Source organism: Paracoccidioides brasiliensis (genome assembly GCF_000150735.1).
Source record: "Paracoccidioides brasiliensis Pb18 unplaced genomic scaffold supercont2.3, whole genome shotgun sequence".
In the NCBI taxonomy this organism is placed as follows: domain Eukaryota; kingdom Fungi; phylum Ascomycota; class Eurotiomycetes; order Onygenales; family Ajellomycetaceae; genus Paracoccidioides; species Paracoccidioides brasiliensis.
In genome coordinates, this window is record NW_011371360.1 from 396,893 (window position 1) to 412,653 (window position 15,761).

General features: G+C 44.2%; 3 protein-coding genes across 3 annotated transcripts; 2 read left to right on the forward strand and 1 right to left on the reverse strand.

The window, feature by feature from the left end:
* Nucleotides 1–45: 45 nt before the first annotated feature.
* On the forward strand, nucleotides 46–1,756 carry PADG_02517 (uncharacterized protein; the record flags this gene model as incomplete). The annotated part of the gene is made up of 2 exons (XM_010760191.1): nucleotides 46–1,461; nucleotides 1,538–1,756. The coding sequence occupies 2 exons, from the start codon at nucleotides 46–48 to the stop codon at nucleotides 1,754–1,756; spliced, it is 1,635 nt and encodes a 544-aa protein (XP_010758493.1).
* Nucleotides 1,757–2,118: 362 nt separating this feature from the next.
* On the reverse strand, nucleotides 2,119–3,242 carry PADG_02518 (uncharacterized protein; the record flags this gene model as incomplete). Its single annotated transcript, XM_010760192.1, has 2 exons — nucleotides 2,119–3,039; nucleotides 3,117–3,242. 2 exons carry the CDS (start codon nucleotides 3,240–3,242, stop codon nucleotides 2,119–2,121), a joined length of 1,047 nt encoding a protein of 348 aa, XP_010758494.1.
* Nucleotides 3,243–10,982: 7,740 nt separating this feature from the next.
* On the forward strand, nucleotides 10,983–11,520 carry PADG_02521 (uncharacterized protein; the record flags this gene model as incomplete). Its single annotated transcript, XM_010759717.1, has 3 exons — nucleotides 10,983–11,049; nucleotides 11,109–11,274; nucleotides 11,349–11,520. The coding sequence occupies 3 exons, from the start codon at nucleotides 10,983–10,985 to the stop codon at nucleotides 11,518–11,520; spliced, it is 405 nt and encodes a 134-aa protein (XP_010758019.1).
* Nucleotides 11,521–15,761: the final 4,241 nt, after the last annotated feature.

Genomic DNA, 15,761 nt, shown 5'->3' on the forward strand with positions numbered 1-15,761 from the left:
TGTAGGGGGTAAATAATACTTCTTCAAAAGAGCTAAGTGTACCAAATGGCTTTATCCCGGCGATTGACCTACTTAGATGGATTCACTGGCCACGACCAATTGCAAATATCTAGATGGGGACCCACGCCAAACATTTCGACGACACAAGGGAAATGGCACGTAAAGGTGCCGCCACAAATTCCTCAACGAGAAGATGACTTTGGCCCTCATCAACAATTCTTAATTCCAGCAAATAAACCTGAAATCTTCGATTCCAGCTCTGTGATGACCACAGGATTCAAAATCCTGGGGAGGAAATGTGATCCTGGGGAATCCATCGAACCACAAAATCAACGTCACTGGTTCTCTCACAATGTCGAGACTCGTTTGGGCGATCTTCAGGGGTCAGCGATCACTTCGGAGACAAACACCGGATGGGAAAGTTTAGCGGACTATAATCCAGGAACCCAACTGTCCTCATTCGGCCTTCCAGCAGTACTCCCGAAGAAATCGGGCTCCAACTATTCGAATGTACCGATAGCGGAGCAATCCCTAATGAAAACTCCCTTCCAATGGATAGCTCCAAACAATTCCGCCCATCCCGGTATGCGCACAACGGAGGTTCAACACCACAACCCAAGGTTAGGGCCCCAGAAGCAAACAATCACAAATTGCCACAATAGCTGGCAAGCGAATAAAAGAGCCAGGAGTGTCCCTGTCGAGGAGGGCCTCCATCAAAAAGGAGACATGCACTCGGAATGGAGTGAGCCCTTGGATGGAAGGGCATGCATGGTTCTCACTTGTGCAACAGACACGAAAGTCAGCTCAGCATGTTCTGCAGCGACTGAGTGGATAGAGCAAATTTGTAGTAGAGACATTGTCCCAAATTTCGACAAAGGGGCACAGAACTTCGTTCAACAACCACAGCGATGGACTGGTAATACAGACCACTGCTCATTTCGCCCTATGGCCACTCACAATAGTTTATCAATTGCACAAGAAGATTGGTGCGAGTGGCACACAGCTCCTCTCAACCATCAACGGAGCCCGGATTCTTCATTCTCATCATGTTTTACCCCAGACACCACGCATGAGGCCCTGAATTTCGATTCACCGAGTTTCCGTGACGTGAACGCACCCTTCGAATACTTTGATCTTAATTCGACTCAGGAAAAGCAACCTAGATGCCATGATCACTTTTCTGAAGTCGAGTCCTTTGAGACAGCCACAACAAAACAACTAGGGAAGCTCCGAAGGATGAAAACAAGTGAAAACCGAACGACAACAGCAAAAGTTGGTCCCCAGCGGAGCAGCGCAAAAGATGAATTTCTAGTCCAAGGCAAGCGTTCAGGGATGTCATATAAAGAAATCAAAGAAAAGGGAAATTTCTCTGAGGCCGAGTCCACGTTGAGGGGACGTTTCAGAACGCTCACCAAAAAGAAGGAGCAGCGAGTAAGGAAGCCAGGATGGCAGGAGAACGACGTGAGTAAATTCTCCTTCAAGGGCAAAGAGAACATTTCAACGCAATATCACTGACAAAGAAATGGTCCATTTGCAGTTACGCCTCCTTTGTGAAGCTGTCAGGAAGTATGCAACCCCTATAAGAAATATTCCAGGAGATGAGATCAGATCTCCCAAAATATCATGGAAGCAAGTAGGCGAACATATTTGGAGAAATGGAGGTTCGTACCATTTTGGCAATGCGACTTGCAAGAAGAAATGGTCGCAGATACAACAGGGTATGATAGTGTTATCCCCAGAGCGTCAGTTTGGTTAATCGATATTCCGATAAAAAAGGTTGGAGAACCAGGTGGGAGGAAACCTCACACCCACCGTCGCAATCGCGTTTATATATAGTCTAGTATGTACAGTCCACCATAATTTTTTCTCTTTTTTTTTTTAAATATATATATTTTAGACTCTTTTATTCTGTTCCTCAAGCAACTGCAATTTGGATATGTTCTTATAAACGGCGTAGAGTGCGCTCGAAGGAGAACGGATTAGACACATGCGTCAATGACTTTTCAATTCTTTATTAGTTTGTAGTCGGTTGAAATCTGGTACGATATAGCGTGCAAGTATGATCCATATTCTCATAAAGCGTAGGTCGACAAATGGGTTGCTGAAATCGGAATTTTGCTACGACCGAAGATCGGGATCTGGAAATCCAATCGTTTTCAAGGCAGATTCCAGAATTCTAGGTTGATTTCTCAAAGCATTCCATTCAGCTTCTACTTTGACCATCAATGTCCCGGCTAAAATAGTGCCGTTGAGCCTAATCAAGCCGACTTCTCGTGACTTATTTTGATCCTTCGAATCTATGGGTATCCATGTAGATTCGCTCCGTCGTGGGCAAATGACCATCCGAGTTGTAGTCATGGATAAATTGTAGCTGATAACAGAGGGGCCTTCGGTTTTCAGACTTTTGGGGTCCGCATTTTTTGATTGAGGTCCAGCTATCCCTTGCGCCGCCCTCACGGCCATTCGGTATAACTGTATGTAAGACTGATGTAGCTCATCTGCGGACGGCTCGCCTGGAAGATTGACCGCATAACACGCAAAAGGCAAATTAAAAGAGTTCGGATAATTGAAATCTCCGTATGCAGAAGAAGAATTCCCATCTATCAACGGTTTCCATTGTTCGTCACCCGCCTGGGTCATCCGTTCCACGGGTAGGAACTGTAGATGTCTGTGGGGTTGACTGGCACCACTGTGTTCCCCTGAATTGAAAAAGGCAAACAGGCGCTTTGATCCCTCAGGTCCGTCATGTTTCTGCCATGCTTTCAGGCATTGAAACGTTGCTAGGAGGTCCTCCTTCTCGAGCAAATCAGTTTGCGGTTTGAAGGCCTTCGTCGCAATTATGAAGTGATCCGGGATGACGGGGAACTTATTCAAGACCAATATGTGAGACGGTTCAGATAGGGGAAATTGGGTGATGAGAAGGTCCTCTGGAGGGTCATGGAATGGATCCAGCTTCAGGATCACGGTTCTTTGCTCCGCATTGTGCGCCGGGTTATTGACTGGCTTCCCTGCAAGCGCAGGACAGTGTCTAAGTTGGAACTGGTATGGCATCAGCAATCAATGGGCTTTCCATCCTTCCATGGCTGGCCAGCTTGGAAGAGTCAGAACTGACATACTGGAATATTAGATACCAATATCGTGGTGACTTCGGTTGGCGAGAAGATCAGCGCTCCCGACTGCTTAGCAGCAGCGAACCGTCTGGCGACGAGTGCTGAGAGATTTTCTGTGAGACCAGAGAGCATGGTAGGCAGTGGTGGAGGACATGCACCGGTGCTTTCGCCCAAGGGCTCTATACAACTATTCATTGGTGCAGAATAATTGAAGTTGTCGAAATTATCGACGTCGCTGATAACCACGGATTATCATGCTTGGCGCCACGACTTTCATCGGGGTCCAATCATCTAACTAGTTACGACATTAAACGAATCCAACAACAAACCAGCCAACAATGACCACTCCGCACAACATATCTTGCTCTCTAGAGATATTTGACCAGAATACGTCTCCCTTCAGAACTTCCATGCAATATAGCCTCGGAAAGGGGGTGGTAAGTTATCAGCATTCCTTCTAACCACCCAAGCCATCAACCGCCACGACGATGCCAGGGCCGATAACTAATCCAGTCAGTAAATCCAAGTCAGTCCATGGAGCATAATAGCATTGCAGTGTTGCGCAGGCAAGCATGAAAGAACGACATTCAATTTGATTCTCAAGCTTTGGTGGGCTCTCAACCTTTTGCACTGTGATGTCTCCATGATTGACAATATTTTCATGTAACTCACCAACCAGACGTCTTGCTGGACACTTTGTTGCTATATCACAAATATACAATAATATTATCACCAACTGACGATGATATAGGCCAACTATCTTCCCAAAATATATACGCATACCATAAAACATTCGATGTCAGACTACAAACATATCATGTTGTTTCTATTTTAGAGCTATCTTTCCTTATCACAGATGCGACGAAATCCCACATTCCTTAAGGGGGCTTAGTAGGGAATTATGAAGACAAACTTCGCGCCCATAACTAAGCCAGAGAGTTGAACTAGTTAAAACATGCCTCAGGGATGATGATTATTTATATAATCCCCATTGCCGGCTCTGAGAGACAAGGAATGGTAAGCATTCAGCCCCATATTTCACCTTCCGAATGTTAGTCAAGTCTTTTTTTTTGCACTATATCTCCTCCCAGACTAACCTCAACTAGATACCTCCTGGATTCTTGTGTTTGGAATTTGGATAAGCATGCGGAAATTGGCCTGGGGATTAGGCCAAATACTCGGCTCACTGATCCCTTACTAACGCGGGGTGAACAAGAAGGAATGGGCCAGCAATTTGGACCTGTGTCATGCTGTTTTCGTGCTTACATCAAATCATTTTGCCAATACACTTTACCCAGAAGGGGGTTTGGGCTATTTTGAAGCGAGCTCTGGATTTAGCACAGAGCCCAAAGCCTCGGAACAACCATGTTTGTGCGTTTACTGGATGAGCTCCTTGTTTGACCTTCCAAGATGAACAACATATCGATAAACCAAATACTCCTGGCTTCCCCAGGCTCAAGACAACCTACGGCCAGCTATTGGATATCTTAAGAAACAAGAACAACTTGAAAAAAACTTTCAGCCGATCAAAATGGCTGCCTTAAGTCCCATCTTACTGTGGCTAACACCATTCGAAGCCCAAAAGGATTTGCTCTGACAGGAAACACCCGACGCGTGTTAAAGCGGCCCATTGCTGAACAAATCCAACAGTGCCACAGTTTGGTTCCAACACTGAGGGACCTTACAGGTCTTATCTAGCGCGACAATCGCCTCCTGAATTCCGAGCCACTTAGCAGATGAGCCTGGGTACTTAATCATGCCGTTTAAATTTACCATCATAGTCTATGAGGTCTACAAGTCTTAGATTTACGAACGTTTTGTCTTGGCTCCTCATCCCTTCCCTTCCCTTCAGCCGGACGAAGTCAGTAGCCCATACAGCATAAACATCTGCTAATGACTAACTGCTGAACAGAACCAGATTCCGATCGTTTGTCACCGCTTGTTTCATAACATTGAGGCTTGAAGTGTCTCTAGTTGTCGACGATTTCCCCAGAGGAGAGGAGAGTATAGAAATTAAAAGTGCGGGTAAGCCCACTATTAGACCAGGACCTGCAGATGAAGGAGGACACTTGACAGAGTAAACCAAGCATGTTTTTTTGTTTGCCTATGGGTCCTGCATGAAGGAGCGTTCCCCTTCATCGCCGCAGTTTCGCGATTAACCACGATCCGGGAAATAATTCACCCTTTATCAACTCTATTCTTTCGAGGTGTTCTAGTGATTATTCACAATAAAAATAAAAAATAAAAAATAAAAAGTGTGTGTGTGTGTGTGTGTTGGGGGGAGAGGAGGGGGGTTGTCTGAATAAAGGTTAAAAGGTTTAGGTGTGGCTGAAGCCGCCCCCTCGTGCAATCTAGACATCGGTCAAGAGGAAACCGGGTCAACCCCTAATTTGAGATTCGGGAGATACTCAGCTGGAAGTTCAGTACAGTGTATTGCACCATTTGCATGTCTCCAGAAATCGACCCGACATTAGCACTCTGATTCGGTCTCGAGGAAGGAGTACTGGAATCAGGGGTGGCTCAGAATTCTCATGTCTTCAACACATGTCAATCCTTCTTCGGAATCAGCTCATGTGCCTCCTCCTTCATGTAGACATATTGCATCGAGATTCGTTTGAGGGTCTTCAGAGTGGATGTCTTCCGAATGGCAAGGCAGACAGCAGACTTTTCAGTCTTGCAAATTTTGTAGAGCCTCGTTTACAACTTTTTGGCTTTATTTTTAACGCTTTTCTAGATCAACTGGTCGCAGGCAGAAATCCAGCCACTCGTTGCTAACTATGAACTACAGTGATTTTACTTTGGACTTGTTCGGGGAAGCCGTTGAGAAACGACTCCGTCGAGTTTCAAAGCTTACCAAAACAACATGCATACTTGATGCTCATTTTTACCCTCATCGATACGGTTCGGCAGAACCATATACGGAACAAAGAATCACTGATATATCCCTCTAGACCGAACCTCATGCTTCCTCTCCTTCAGCTACTCACCCACCTTCATCACCCGGCTACTGAATTTGGGATCTGATGCTCTCACTGGAGATTTGGGATATTGAAGCTCAAGACAAAAGGAAAAATCCATGGACCCAGTCTCATCAATCCTCTCTTGGGGAACTGAGAGCAAAGGCAGCCAGCCACTCATTGTCAACGTCACCAAACGTTTTTCCCTGGCGTTCTTCTTTCCGTTCCCTATGTGGCACGAATATCCTCCTCATTACCTTTAGGTATGTACAACTTCTGCAAATGCGCTATGGTTTCTCCCTAGTTTTACTATATTAAATAGCCTCAGGTAAACGAGATATCTCGTTATACTACCTAAAATTTCATCCAAATGCAAAGACACCAAGGACAACGTGAAAAGGAAACGAGATCACCACTATAACGCATGTCCAAATGAGACGGATATTCACCAGAAGTCCCACATAATACCCGAGGATTTAAGTACACGCTACATAAATGTGTGCATGCAATGCACAAGCCGCAAGTAAACCTAGTTTTTCTTTTTTTAAAAAAAAAAAGGAAAAAGGAAAAGAGGCCCATTGCGGTAGGGTCTAGCCCAGGTCCAAGCGGGACGGTGTGTGCAAGGATTTAGCCGGCTATGCACTGCAACATGGATGTGGGGTCCAACTGAAAGGGCAGACCGCAAGATTTGGTGGGTAGACTATGGCTCTGCACTGCGATCTGGAGGTGTGTCGGCATCACGGGCTCGGCCACTTTAAGACCGTAGACACGTGCAGGTTTAGATGATCACTTGCAGGAATAATGCGGTAAAGTTGGTTGGACAGTTGCTAAGGCCGAGATAGAAACTGGCGGAGAGATGTAACTACAATCGATCGAATTTTAGTTCCGTTTTATGTTTGCTGGACGAATTGGATGTGGTGTTTGCCTCGGGGATGTGGGGAAAGAAGATGCTGATTCGATGAGAGAGGGTTGTAAAAATTGAATTTGTCGGAGTCCAGGCATCATAAACCTTCCCACTTCACAATGGAATTATACTCTTCACCGTCGGTTCGTTTTCTTGTTCGCAATAAAATGACATTATATGCACGGTACGTACATACATAATGGCATTGTACGTAGTTATCTCTTTCACCTTACTAGCCAGTTCCCTTTGCTCTCTATATTGATGCACCAGGGTGCAGTGCATCTCCAAGAAATGCGCCTGTGTCTGCACATTTACCCTATTGAGACGCCCCACAGTCATTCTGTACGCAGGATAGACGTTCGCATTATTGATCCTTATGACGTATATTGCACAAATATGCGGATAGAACTCCGCTATCACACCTTAAATTGGACCTCCAAATACCCCCATGCCCGCCTCCTGCGGCAGGAATATGGCGGGGTGCGAGTTTGGCAGTAATATATTTGCCACTGATGGGACGAACCATCGAGTTAACTAGTTCACGATCTAGCTGGCTATGGAGATGCATGAAATGACAATCAATGCAAGAAGCACAAGGTTGACGAAAGTAAGGGAAAAGGTTTATTTGTTTACAAAAGCGAACATTGCTCTAATTTGTGTTTCGGACAAGAGATCTTGGCATAATGCTCCATATTTCCGTTGATACGGAGTATTTGCAAAACAAGGTCATTCTTTAGGAATCTGTAGGAGGCAAGTTAATATTTACAAATATCGTTCATAATGCCATAGTTTAATTAAGCAAATAAAATGGGATTAATCTTACTGTTACATTTCTCCTGCATCCATCACATTTTATTCAAGAGCGGGCTCAATATTCAAAACTCTCTATGTTTAACTAGTTCAGATTTATCACAAACTAGTTAACTAACTAGTTAGTTAGTTATCATAGCTACTTATTAAGCAATTGACCCCTGAAAATTCTAAAAGTCATGGATGCATTGAACGCGTCGCTTGACTAACTAATTGAAGTTATGAATGCTTACTTGTTTCTTTGACTATTTGCTTTAGTGATTCCTCTATTTCATCAAAATAGACATGTTCAAGATCTCAAAGAGCTAATGGACTAGTCAATAACAGTGAAGCACAGAAATATCCAGATACAGAGAGCTAATATGGGAAATGTTCCAAAAAGATGAGCGTCAATATCAAAAGTTTTTCGACTCCTACTAAAAAGGTAACTCGGGGCTAAATTGGAAAATGGAATTGTCTAAAGACAGCGGCCCCGAATAGCAGGCACGAGCCTAGGGGTTTTCGGGCCTAAACATAACTGAAACTTTAGGTAAGCTTACCCTAAATGGTAACTAAAGCTTAACCACCAATAGCGGGCCGATGCCTAATAAAATATGGCTTAATTTTTAAAAAAGGCGGTTTTGCTAATATGTCATTTTTAATGCCTTTGGGTGAGTCAAACTTCTGCCGATGATTTATACGGGAGAATTTTCAACATCATCGATGTAAATTAACCACCGATATGAGGAGATCGAGGCCACCGGTACTCTTACTGAGGAAATAGGGTGTGAATAAAGGAAGAGGACATCAATCATGTATATTCCGGCCACAGTTTCATAGTTCCCACGACAGAGTTGGATATAACAGATCTAGTGTAGTATCAGAAGTGCTTCAACGTGGATCATCCAAACACATGCTGTCTATAGAGCTCTGAAAATTAAATAAAATGCTGACCTTACAGCTGTGCTGGGTGGCTGTTTCGTCGCACTTGTAACATCTAATGATTACTGTTGTGTCATCCCCTTTTTCATTTCACAGCAAACATTTTCCTCTCACTTTAGCTACCACAACTACTATTTCGTTTAACAGGAACTCTTTTTATACATTTCACAGGACACAAAAAATGAAACCTTAGAAAAAATGGATTCACCATTCCACCGTGGAGTTCGGCGAAGTACTGCCAGATTTTGTTAACCAAGGCGCCCCCTTTTGTAGAGCCAATTGCGCTTAACACTATTGGTTCCCAAAATAATTAAGGATGCTTAATTAGAATTGACAGGTAACGCTGGAAGTCGATTTGAGGCCGCGATTTAACAACTATCATTTTTATTAGTCGGACGAGCTCGTTTAACTTGAACTTAATCGTGTGGAAACTCCAAAGGGGAATTGAGGATTTCCAGAATGTGAGGAACACGTATCAAAGAGAAATTCTGAACTGAGCTAACTTTTCATCAAGGAAATAATCAAACTGCAGCTCCGCGCTCAGCAATCAATGATTGCACCGGGCTCATCATAATTCTGTTGGAGCCTAGGCTTTCTATTATGGACTAGCGCACCGCACAATAGTATATAGCATCCCTGAGATAGGCCACCAAAACAACCACTTCAGATGTCCAACAAATTCACCTTATGTGCTTTGTCCTCACCAAATGCGACATGGATTTCATTGAAAGAAGAACAAACACTCCGCATCCAACTAGCTAGTTATCTAGTTCCGGGCGTAGAGAGAACTATTGAACATGCCATCCTCTCATGTGATTTAAGGGGCTTCAACTCGCATGAAGTTAGCTCTTTTCAGAATTCGATTTCTGCAATGAACAGCTTAGTTACCATAAGTTCCTTTGGGCGCGTGCATGAGGATAACAACAACAACAACAATAATTATAATAATAATACGAATGTCTCCATACACGTGTGAATGAAAAATATCAAAAGTTAACAATGGCATTATAACCTGAAAGGGATTGCGCTCCGGCCTATCTGGGTCGCCGGCGCATGGATGGGGTACGTGCATAGGGCTGAGCGGCGGTTAAGAAATTGTACTGCTTGTGGCTCATTCGTAACAGAGAACAAATGGGCAATCGGCTTTCGCGGGATGCGGATACAGCCTTGAGCCGCAGCAAAATCGGCGAGTGCGGATTTTGGATGGAGTTTTTGATGTAATGCCGTGCTTTTTTTTTTTTTTTTTTTTTTGAGATTTTAGAATTTGTGGTTTGCTATTACATGGTGTGGGGGAATCGAAGCCCTTGGAAGTTCAAATGTGTTCTCGATCCAGAGGTCTATCGGCTACCAAAGCAATGTCATGTTAATTCCGAACGAGCCGATGAATGCACTGATACGAGAGTCACATGGGTTGCTGCATGTCCCGTTTTTGAAAGCCGTCTTGGGGAGCTTACAAGAAGCCGACACTTGAAATAAGTTACCCGCCTGTCACCCAGTGGGTGACTTTCTTCGATCAGCCCTCTGAACGTTGGTTGTGGCCCAATCATATATTCTGTCCAACAGTTCAACAGGGCAAATATTTCAACCTCCTACTGTCATGCGCCAGTGGAATGAGAATTGATAAGGTAATCGGGTACCTTTCAGTCCCGAGGTTTGATACTGACATTCCTGCTATCAAGCTGCTAATTATTCCTCAGAAGAATATGTCAAATAATATGAAGAATTATTAATGCACTCCACCACGCAACCAAAGCGCTGGAACATTGGCTAAGTTGGATTCGGAGCGCCCGTTCCAAGATAGAGAAAGCCTGCCAGACAGCCCCACGAGAACTAACTAACCCCTGTTCAACCAGTTCTGTAAGGTTCGGTTTGTTCCCTGCCTCCACAAATTTGGCGTAAGTTCCACTCCAGAGCATGCATTAGGATCCATGGAACTATCATCAAAATCCCAATTCCATAGGCTATTGGAGCGGTCAAGCCGCTACAGCCAATCAGCAAGAATCCATCTCTAGCAAAACGAATCCCACACTAAACCTCATCGGGCTGCTAACAAGGTTGTCCAGAACGAAAAGGCGGGCAGCGAGAAAAAAACCAGCTATTCTGGGATACTACCTCAGGATTAATGATAGCGAGGAACCGAGACAATGACGAGACGAGATGACGAAGCTGAGGAACTAATGGAGAAAAATGCACATGGAGATTCCACCCACATGTCACTTCGGTTGTGAGGGGACATCTCGGAACCCCTTCTCGTTGAGCATGAACGAAGCTCCGTGCAAGATGGCAGCACGGTCTTGCAACCTCCCTACGACCAGGCCACTGCCAAACCATTGGTTCGCATCCGGCGGTACGTACCGTCGCCAGTCACAGACTCAAAAAGGTACCGTGGTTACTAACTGTTCAAAGGAACAAAAGAGGAAATATCTCGTTGCGGTGCGTTCTCCTCTAGGAAAAGACAATACGAGGATGCGACAGATCACTTTTCCTCCACCCAGTTTGAAAAGAACATGGTTTGCAACTACATGGAGGATGAGCTGATTCTCCCACCTACTTACCCGGCCAAGGTGTTTAGGTTACTGCTTCTTGGTTGTTATTATTCTGCATGACTGAAGTTGTGCTGGATCACTGCGTGGATCTAACTAGCAGGAGTGGTTTGCCCAGTACGAATAGTAGAGAGTATGGTCATAAACTTGAGCCTCACGGTCTTTCCCGTTCCCCTTGCTGTCAAAAGGTGGAGGTGGCGATTATCCTCATGCACCTCTCGCGCCAATCAAATGCAGTGCCTAGCCAGTGTTCTGTGTCCGGTGTCCCACAGTAGATGTGCTCGGCACCAAAATGCTTCTCGTACTGCATAAGAAGTCTTGCAGAGGAGGGGGGGGAAAGAAGAGGTGAGTTGAAAACATTTGTCATCTTGATTAAGCAAAATATTGCTGTGGTCAGTGGTAAAATGGTAGTTATTACAGTTTTATTCCATCGCCCGACCCATCTCTCTTCTGCCCCCAGCCCATCCAACACGATCGTCCTTTGGACCGCGCATCTCGAGGTTTCTGCTAATTAAGGCATGGACGGCGATCTCGGTTTGGATTAGTTGAGACCCAAATCGGACTGCTATTTTAAGGTACCATCAAATAGTAAAATAATATCCTGACCAAAACAAGGAATAACGCGTTTGTTCGTATTTCTCATTGATTTGCAATTCACAATACTCCGTACAGTATTGAAATACTGCACGTATTTGTGAGGCCCAAGCCACACATTTTATTCTCCATTTCAAGCCAGGCTGCTTCCTTGCATGCGTATTGGGTAAATGCTACGAAAATCATCTGAAATATGGCTGTGACAACTTGAGAATCCAGGAACGAGTTCTAGCTGCACATCTCTTTTAATAATTCGGAGCCACTGGGTTCTTCAGCGGGTTCACCGGTGGTCTAACCCTTAAACCCGCCTCCTGGAAAAGATAAGGCCTTGAAGCGGTCATCAGATTGCTGACAAACAAACCTGCAAGAATCAACGTATTAAAAAAAAAAAAAAAAGTGTCAACAACTCAATGAAATATTCTAAATATTCCTCATCAGTTAGATAAAGGAATAGCGAAATAAACAAGAACCCAAACCGGAGACGGCCCTCAAACTCAATCCCAAGACCAACAAAGTTAAAACTGCCAGCAATCATCAAAAGAGGAATGATGCCAGGTCTCCAAGACAGTCCGTAGGATTCCCTTCGCGGCGTTGAAGAACTCTGTTTACAACCGCTCCCGCCCCGCTGTGAAAGGGAACAAACCGGAAGGATTCCGAAGTTGCAATGGGTTTCCGCGCTATTTCTTGAAGTGGTGGTGGTGCTGGGCTCTTCGGATCCGGATCTGGAATGTCGTAGTATGAACGGAGATAAAAAGAAAACGGAGTAGCATTAGGCTATGTCGGGGGTTGGCAAATTAATTCCATTCATCAAGTATTATTGGTGATGGGAGCTTTATTCAGGAGCAAGAGGAATTGCTTCTTTTTGTGAAGAATCAACGGCAATACGTCTTCTCTTGCTTCCGTGTCTGAGGATAAGAAAAGGAAAAAAGAATAAAATTGCTAACTGCTGTAAGGCTCGTCTGATGGGACGAAGGAGGGACAAAAAGATGACCGTATATGAACAGGTTGACCCCGGTGGTTGCACAGCATTTTTGCAAGAGCTATTTCCATTGCCATGAGGCATAGATGTCGTGCAGCGTCCAACAAATCATCGTCACTATGAATGATGTTATACTTTTATGCATCCGCGCACATGGACACCAGGGCCATTTGCTGGCTAAGATTATAGTTATGGCTGTCTTTCATTTTTTTCGTTCTCTTGTTTTGTCACTGTTTTAAAGGGGAATCTATCTCGGGGAGCGAGCACGATTGCCCTCTTGCAGTTAGCCCCCTTGCGCAGAATCACGAATATGTTTGGAACAGCGTGAACCCGAAACCGTGGAAGCTTGTTTTACGAAGCCGAGACACTTTCTTGTATCCGTCTTATCAAAAGTCCTTGTTGGCCTTGCAACTGTAACCACGATTGCATCGCTAGAATATATGCTGCCACGCATAAAATATAGCCAAAAGGCACGGGGAATTGGGAGGATCACAAGATAATAATGAATTACCTAGAGCAGTAAATTGAGCCTCCCGATACGAAGCAAGGGTTCAGAACCTGCTGCAAGGGGAAACGCGCCTTCGCTATGTTGGAACCAATAACAGCAAGTTAAACCTTGGAGACTGAATTGAGACTGAATTATCGTGTTCGTGGTAAGGACGGGATGTTGGGATCATCTACAACCATCATGTCGATTTTCCATTGTCTCTCTCTCCGTTCTTTATACCTAGAAACCACCCATGTCCCGCGAAAGAGGAAAAGAACACCCAAACAATCCCGGATGGGCATTTCAAAGACGTTTGCCAAATTCCAGCAGAAATAATAGAGCGCACTGATACCCTGATGCTACGGAGTACGGAGTACGGAGTATGTGTTTCTCCGATCCCGACGACGAGCGACCGGAGATCTTGAAGTTCCCCTCCGAGTTGCGATGATTGGGCCCCGCCTTGCCCCTGCCCTGAATCGGATCGCATGAAAACGAAGCTCAATAACAATCACCGTATAGCAGCATCAAGTTTGGATCTGCCCTCCAGGGAAACTATCTCTTATCTAAAATGGCAAATGGAAAATGGCAATTGCAAATGCAAATTCAAATGCAAATGCGTCACCGTTTCAACAAGCAGTACGTTTTTCTTTTGTTGCCTTAGCCACTTATTCTTTTTCTTTTTCTTTTCCTTTTTTTTTTTCTTTTGTTTTCTTTTCTCTCTCTTTGTTTTCTTTTTTACAAAACCAAAATTCCCTCTTCATGTTTATTTTAAATTATCAACAAGACGCCCTGTCGCGCTGTGTCACATAGATGTTTAAGGTCTGTTACACTCAAAGTCGGGCGACCCGGGGGAACTTCCGGGATGAGGAGGAGTTGAAAAACGTGGCTCTGATCGGCAGAATGTTTGGATGCGGGAAGGCGATTCGCCATGTGTTTGCCGGACGGTTTTGGGGGAAGGAGTGTTACCCATAGCAGCCTACAACTCCGTACCGAGAAAAGAAAATTAGCCCATTTTTTGAGTCTTTACCCCCTATCCGAGGTATTTCCTCTTTTGTGTTCTTCTGTCCTTGTGCAACAAAAGGGTTGTAAAAGGAAATCGCCATAGTTCGGCTAATTGGTTGAATAAAACCCAAACTGCATCTGTAATTATGTCCTTCTTTTTCTTTTCTTCTCTTCTTCCTGGATGTTTCATTCTCTTCGCATTTCCGTGACACTGCCGCTAAAAAAAAGGCACATGGCAAACTCGATGATCGATGCCTATGCACAGGACACCCGCGTGGAACCCTCGAGACATATGACATGTTTTAACTGCTCTGTACTCTCGCAGCTCGCACAAGGTCGTATGCATATTATGCATGATTCGAACCTATGCGCACGTGTCTTGAAGCGTAGAAGCATGTCGAAGCCTGCATAGATGAACGGCGCGTATTTTGATTGTCTTCTTCTTCTTCTTCTTATTATTATTATTATTATTATTGCCGCATAAGCGCTGTGGTTTATACACACTGATTCAAAATGAGCTGTTCTATATATGACCATTTTCAATGACTTGCATATGCTGTCATACACATGGAAGATATTGACAGCCTCGATGATGATCTTTCTGGAAAATTCTTTGGTCGTTCAGTCAAACCCTGAAACGTTGCACGCATGGAGTTGGGCACGGCAGAATTTAAGAATTGAACTCTTTTCCTTTTTGTACCATGCTCTCGTATTACAATTAATACATAATGCAAACTATCAACAACTAACTGAATAACTAACTAGTTAACTGCTGAAATGGAATAATTTAGGGCACTGGGGAGGTAGGGTAAAGATTATGTAAAAGGGGAAGCAGACATCATGCCATGAGTTACAATCAAGAATGAAATATGCTAAGCAGATCACATGAAGCCCTCTTCTTTATGTTTATACCAAAAACAGCAACATGTAAAAAACAAGAGCAGATGGGGCGGTGCGAAAAAAAAAAAAAGTCAAAATCCTAGAGAGATATCGTTAAATTAGTGGCCAATCAGGCTGCCTAAGACCCCTGTCCTCCAAATCGCGAATCCTTTTAGTGCGATCTGCCGGGGCCTACTTTAACTTTATCAAGTGAATAACTGTAAATACACTGTGGCTCATGCCCGCCTGCTTAAACCTTATTGTGTGGAGACGGCCCAAAACGACATTTGAAGTTGATACTCCAGCCACAACCTAGTGCAACACTGCCGTCGGGATTCACTGAGTGAATGACAACTCCAAACATCTTTCGGAGGAAAAAAAAAAAAAAAGGGAAAATTTTCCACTGTTATTTATTTCCAAAATCGTTCTCATGGGAAAACGGAGCTGGAAGACATATTGAAATTATGCATCTGTGCTACCAACCAACACCAACATTTGAAGGAGAAAGAAAGAAAGAGAGAGAAAATCAAAGTGTCCCTCCGTGGCTTTGCCCCCAATTCTAATCTTCTGACTGG